Raw genomic sequence first — 6,824 nt, 5'->3', positions numbered from 1 at the left:
GAGGGGTTAAGTGACCTGTAGGAGCCACACAGCTACAGTTGAGGAGACAGAAATGGAAGTTACAGGGTCTGATTGCAGAATTCGTGCTCCTATCTGCGACAATATGCTGGTTGGCCCAACTCCCTGTCAGGAAACGAAATTAATCCCCAGGGAGAGATGATACCGAACAACAGCTCCCAAACCACCGGGGACCCTGCACCGCTGCGGAACAAATAACGTTATCCAGAAATACAGCGGTGCTTGCAACGCGCCCGGAGGGCCAACAGGTGGCGCCCGGAGGCCGCCCACCGCTTTGTTTTGCAGATTTGCCTGGATTTTCTCCAGTTCGCGGCTGAAATCTACCCGGAAGCAGTTCTGTGGAGGGGTAAGTGTTTCCTCCTTCCCGTAGGACCTTTCTAGAGTGTCTGGGAGAAGCGGAGCTTCGCGGGAGCTGAGAATTTAAAGAGAACCCTCGGCACCGCCCAGCCCCCGCACGTGTTACAATTCTTATTTTCTATCAGAATTAGGCGTGCTGGTGTATGACCACGTTTAACCGTTGTTACATTTAGAGTCAGAATCATGCCCTTGTAAGGATCGCAATACTTGCCTGTTTTAATACTTGCGTGGGAGGCCGGCCAGTTATCTACCCCCCACCCCCCAGCCTGTCCTTTGCAGGGTGGAAGGGAGAGAGAGACATACTTTTCTTGGTGACTTTGAGCAAACCTCTCCCCCTCTCAGTGTGTCAGTTTCCCCATATGTAAAGTGAGGGTTTGGGTTGCAGTTTCCAAGTTTGCCATTGGCATGCGAATTCCGGGGGGGGTGGGTGTTTCTTTAAAAATTCGGATGTTTGCGGGTGGAGGGCAGGCACACGTGGGTTTTGCAAGCTAGGCAGCTGATTCTAATACCTACTCAGGTGTGGGAGGGATCCTTCCAGCTTTAACCTCTTACTTCCTTTATAGGACATAGTATTAAACTTTAAAATGGAAACTTAAAACCTGGAGGAATGCCACTGTGAGACCACTTTGCAGAGTGGATTTTGGCATTTGGGACAGAGCCTAGGCAATCTCTCTCTCTCTTGGCCTGGCCACTGGCTACCAGGTGTTTGCTTTGTGGAGACTAGATGGACAGATTCCTGGTGAAGGGGGCTGTCAGGGGCCTTATGGGAAAGAGGGAGCAAGAGCAGACCGGAGGAGGCCCAGCAGGGCTGGCCGAAGAGGAGGGGACCAGCGGGAAAAAGCCCAGGAGAGCAGCCCCGGGGAGTGGAGTCCACTCGGCAGGCCTCAGCTGGAGGCACATTGGAGCCGAGGGCCTGGACTGCGATTACACAGTCCTGTTTGGCAAAGCCGAAGCAGATGAGATTTTCCAAGAGTTGGAGAAAGAAGTGGAATATTTTACAGGTAAGCAGGGGACGGTGGGGTGTGTGTGGAAGGCTTGTTGGATAATAAAACTAGTGGTCCGTGTTCAGGGAAATCTGAACCCAGGAGCCATTAATTACGGATGAGTTTGTTAATTGACTCAACACATATTCCGGGCACCTCTGGGCCAAGCAACTTGCTGGGTGCTTGGGATACAGACTTAATTAGTAACAGGGATCTCCTGTCCGCTGAGAGCGGAGAGATGGTAAATTACCAGGTAATTCCTACGCACGAGGTTCTCAGCATCACCTGAAGGACTTTATTGCTTGTGAGAACACCATTGCTAGCCCTGACCCTGCAGTCTAGCGTCTAGAGTTTCCGGGTGCTACTGATGCTGCTGACCCGGGGACCACACACTGAGAACCGCTGCAAGGTGGCAGAGCACGGGGACGGGGAGACGTGGAAATGCCCATGGGAGACCCAGCCTCCATCCTGAGCTGCATTAGCACCATCTTCCATCGAGGCCCACGCCCTTTGTCCCCACAGTTGGCAAAATCACCGTGCTAGCGTGTAACCTAACTTCATTTTGCTCCAATTTCAGCCTCTGTATTACGGTTCTACTGAGCAATTAAGTTAGGGTGTTTTTATAAAAAACTTGGACTAGGGCTGTGTTTCTCCAAGTGTCGGACAAGGATCACTGTCCTCACATGAACGTTTTGGGTGAGCCACAATGATTTTTGAGGAGGGGGTCCCCGGTCGGGGCTTTAGATGTTATTCCTGTTTTACTTCCTTTTCTGAATTCTCAGGGAGTGAGTGTGGATGGTCTGAGGCTCTGCCATGCTTCCCCTGCACAGGTGCGCTGGCCAGGATCCAGGTGTTTGGGAAGTGGCACAATGTCCCAAGGAAGCAGGCGACATACGGTGACGCTGGGCTGACCTACACCTTTTCAGGCCTTACTCTGTCTCCAAAGCCCTGGGTCCCTGTCCTAGAGCGCATCCGGGATCGCGTTTCTTTAGTGACTGGACAGACCTTCAACTTCGTGCTTGTCAACAGGTGACACCCTAACTTTTTACCTTTTGCTTTTGAGGACAGTGGACTGAATTTTATAAATCTCCTGTCTCTTCCAAAAAGAAGAGTTTAGGATTCCACCGTACTTTACTCATTTGTACAACAAATAATTCTTCAGTGTAGTTAGGGGAGTAGTAGTGGAACACAAGCAATTAGTCTTTATGGAGCTCTCACCATGGCGGGAGTGAGAGGCTGCAAACTGATGAACGGGTGAACAGGGTAACTTCAGATGTTGATAAGTGTCTCGTAGAACATTAAACAGGCTGATCTAAGAACGGCTGGGAGGAAGGAGACTGGGTTTCTCAGCAGCAGCACTCGATGCTTTGGGCCAGATAATCCTCTTTCTGGGGCCGACCTGTGCACTGCAGGACGTTGGGCGGCATCCCTAGCCCACCCACCAGATGCCAGTGCCACCCTGTGAATGAAAAATGTTGCCTGCCAGATCATCCAACAAAGGACGCTGGGCCATCAAGCCACTGTAGCCCTGAGGGAACTCAGGATGGAGACATAGCCATCGCCAAGCCCTCAGCCCCTGCAGCCACCCCCAGTGGTGCCCCCTGAGGGGACTCAGGATGGGAAAGAACAGGATACTGGCCCCAGAGAGCTGAGGTGCGTATCAAAGGAATGATTTCAGTGAGCCCAGACTGTCCCATACACAGAAAAGCACTAAATTCATTAGCTCGAGATGTCTGGTTTTCTTTTGATTATCAGTAATCTTTTGATGTTCTAACGACCGTGTTTTGTCGGTTCCTCCCTTACCTCTTCGGAGTAGTCCCCCAGAGCTAGCTGAGAGGCTGCCTCCTGGGCTTAAGTCCTCAGTTTTGTCCACGGAATGAAACATAATTCTCAGCTTTTAGACTGTGCATTTTTTTCAGGGGTCCCTTTGGTCAGAGCAACCAGAATGTCTGCAGACATGGCCTAGTGCCCGCTGGGGGGCAGAGTCACCCTGGTTGAGAGCTCTGGGTTTAAGGGGAGATGGTTAGAGGAGGGTTCACGGAGGGGTGACGTTTGCGCTGGTGACTAAACCGAGAGAGAGCGTGAGCCACACAGGCACCTGGAGGGAGAGCAGAGGGAGCTTGGGGTATCTCGAGTGGAGATCCCGCTGGAGGTGCTGGAAGGCAGTGAATGAGGGAAAGAGGGGTATGGGATGAGCTCAGAGGCCGGCAGGGGCCAGACTGGGCGAGGAATACGGCTTTTCTTCTAAGTGTAGGAAGAAACCGTCTTACGCGATGAAGGTTTACACATACAAACCCTACAGGAGAACTCTAAGACTCGTGTTTGGCCTCTATTGGTGAGGTTTTTTTGTTTGTTTTTTCCTGGCCATGCCACATGGCTTGTGGGATCTTAGTTTCCTGACCAGGGATCAAACCTGGGCCCCCTGCAGTGGAAGCGCAGAGTCCTAACCATTGGACCGCCAGGGAATTCCCTATTGGTTTTGTTTTGTTTTGTTTTTTAATTTGTTTTTATTTTTGGCTGTGTTGTATCTGTTGCTGCGCACGGGCTTTCTCTAGTTGCGGGGAGCAGGGGTTACTCTTGGTTGTAGTGCGCGGACTTCTCATTGCAGTGGCTTCTCTTGTTGTGGAGCACGGGCTCTAGGCATGTGGGCTTCAATTGTTGTGGCGTGCGGGCTCAGTAGTTGTGGCTCGCGGGCTCTAGAGCGCAGGCTCAATAGTTGTGGCGCATGGGCTTAGTTGCTCCGTGGCATGTGGGATCTTCCCGGACCAGGGCTCAAACCCGTGTCCCCTGCATTGGCAGGCGGATTCTTAACCACTGCGCCACCAGGGAAGCCCCTCCCTATTGGTTTTAAAGCGTGTGATCAAAGACGGCTGATAACAAACTGAAAGGCTTGCCTCATCTGTGGACTAGATACAGCCCTCCAGCCCCTGCAGAAACCTGTGCTTGTGGCACTGTTTCCCTGCAGGCAAACGAGGGCTCTGGGTGTGGGCATGTTTCCACAGAGGGCTGTTCTGTGAACTCTGCTTGTTTTCTCACTGCAGGTACAAAGACGGCCATGACCACATTGGTGAGCACAGAGATGATGAGAGAGAACTGGCTCCTGGGAGCCCCATCGCCTCTGTCTCCTTTGGGGCTTGCAGAGACTTCTTCTTCCGGCATAAGGATTCCCGGGGGAAGCACCCCTCCCGGAGGCTGGGGGTGGTCAGGCTCCAGCTGGCCCACGGAAGCTTACTTATGATGAACCACCCCACCAACACTCACTGGTACCACAGTCTCCCCGTCCGAAAGAAGATTCTGGCTCCCCGGGTCAACCTGACATTTCGGAAAATCCTGCCTATTGCAAAGTAAAAACGTTTTTAACGGCTAGTACTTCTGTTAGCTCTTTCCTTCTCTACTCCAAGAGGGAGCTGGCATTTCCTTTACCAACAGGGAACATGGAAAAGGTTTAACCCAAGCGCAGGGCTTCTTACATACAATGCTGAACTCAGAAACAGGATGTTTGTATCGAATCGGTGGATTACGAAAGAATACCAGTTGATTCTTTTCCTAACAAAATGATTCTTTTATTGCTATAATACACAGCAGATACAAAAGGTACTTTTAGCAAAAACATAAATCAGCAGTTATTATGGCATAAACTACGAGTTTAACTTAGGTTTTTGCAGAAAGAAGCGACTTTGTAAATAACTTAAAGCTAGAAATAAGAGTATTTGGCTGCTACTTAATACCTAATGATTTACAGAAAATGAGAAAGTCGCCTTTAAGTCAGGGGAAGAGGCTTTGCACGGAGATCATTCACATTTACAACCGCGGCTCAATCCCTCCGACCAAAGATCTGCTTACAACTGAACCCTAAAAGGATGAGCCCCGTTCATGCCCGGCATCTCTCTTTAATGGCAGATTGCAAAGCGTAAGCAGTGGCAGAGCAGCGGTTGCTCAAAGCTACAACTTTGCCAGAAAGGTTAAGGTCACGTGATTGAGCATTTGTTTCCCCCAGACGCGGGTACCACGGGGACGTGCCTTTCACCGTCAAAGCCGGGGTCTGTAAGGAGTCAGGAAGGGACGTCTGCTGTGAACAGACCAGAAGCTTTGTGCGGCTCCTTTCTCCCTGAGGTGTGTGGCCTGGAGAACTTCACAGTCCGTTCTGTCAATAACGAGAGTTCCAAGTCCTCGGGATGCACGCTGGGCCTGGGGGAATGGGGATCGCCTGGGCCTCTAGCGCTTTCAGCTGACGCCAAGGCCTTGTCTGGGAGCGTCTGCCAGCTGGTCCCCACCAGGGGAAGCACAGTCCTCAGCCCGACCTCAGGTGACCTTTTGGACGCGTCTGATTACAAATCTTACCTCTGAAGAGTCAGTCTGCATTTGTTGTTGTTTTTTTTAAATAAAAGAGCCTAGCTAAAACATAGATACCCCTGTGTCATTGAAATTCCTTCGGCCCTGGGCTGCCTTCATTAGACTTACCTGAAGAGAGGGGAGGATGCCCAAGAGAGACCTTTTGTATGAGGCTACTGGAAACGAATACATTTAGAATATGGACCTAGAACAGAATGACGGTACTAGATATCAGCCATAATTGTATGTTCAAAAAGTTTTTTTTAACTTTTTTGTGGGAAGGGCTGGACGTGGATGGTCATGGAATCTAACTCTTCACTTTACAGATGAGGAAACTGAGGTCCAGAGAGGCAGCAGCCCCAAGGTCAGTGCCCTTCTTTCAGAATCCAGCTCTCAAATGGAGGCCAGGATTGTCTTTCCGACACAGCCCCCGGCTCCACCCGTAAACCTCAGGAGCTCTTTATGGGCAATAAATAAATAGATGAGAATAGCTGTCCACCGTGGGGTCCTTGTGTGAGAAAGGGTTTTCTACAGAGCGGAGGAGTCGTAGGTGTGGCACACAGGCCACCGAGTTCTGGCTGTTCACACAGTTCTATAATATGCGATAATCACACCTCGGAGTCCAGGATACAAAAGATAACAGCAAAGAGAAAGCTGGTCACTTGTAACTGACAAAGTAGAGAAAGAATTTCCCCGAGGGGCAGATTTGGCAGATGAGCTTTTACCACATATAAAGAATCGAAAGGTTAGAAAAAGCCATATAAAAAGGGAAGGCAGGTATGCATCAGGCGTCTTTAAACTGTTCTGTTGCTCTCCATTCGGTAACTTTAGAAGGTACAGAGCTTTGGAAAAATTGTTTATATGATTCCCAGATGAGGTGTATTTTCCATAAGGGACATGCTACGAAAGCAATTGAGAGTGAAAGGCACTTTTTCTTCGAAGTTGTTGCCTTTAATAATTTCACTAATTCAACCATTTTTATGGGACTGCTTATTAAAAATAAAAGAGCTATGCTGACACGTTGGAGGATCAGACAAAGTTAACTCCCCTCTGAGAACACCTTATGTATCAGAATCTAAAAAAGGTGGCTTCTGGAGTCTGGTTTCTTTTAATTACCTGGATCAGGTGAGTGAC

The 6,824-nt window shown here is 49.9% G+C and overlaps 1 protein-coding gene across 2 annotated transcripts; it reads left to right on the top strand.

Moving 5' to 3' along the window:
* The first annotated feature begins 393 nt into the window (after positions 1-393).
* ALKBH2 (alkB homolog 2, alpha-ketoglutarate dependent dioxygenase) lies at positions 394-5,843 on the top strand. 2 transcript variants are annotated; one of them, XM_007180084.3, is made up of 3 exons: positions 394-1,376; positions 2,189-2,387; positions 4,400-5,843. In XM_007180084.3, exons 1-3 carry the CDS (start codon positions 1,100-1,102, stop codon positions 4,704-4,706), a joined length of 783 nt encoding a protein of 260 aa, XP_007180146.2. In that variant the 5' UTR covers positions 394-1,099; the 3' UTR covers positions 4,707-5,843. The 2 variants fall into 2 exon arrangements, with proteins under 2 accessions (XP_007180146.2, XP_057382717.1); XM_057526734.1 differs by lacking the exon at positions 2,189-2,387.
* The last annotated feature ends 981 nt before the right edge of the window (positions 5,844-6,824 follow it).

The sequence above is a fragment of the Balaenoptera acutorostrata genome, chromosome 13 (assembly GCF_949987535.1).
Source record: "Balaenoptera acutorostrata chromosome 13, mBalAcu1.1, whole genome shotgun sequence".
In the NCBI taxonomy this organism is placed as follows: Eukaryota; Metazoa; Chordata; class Mammalia; order Artiodactyla; family Balaenopteridae; genus Balaenoptera; species Balaenoptera acutorostrata.
Note: the sequence above shows the minus strand (reverse complement) of the source record. Positions and strands in the feature narration are given on the sequence as shown.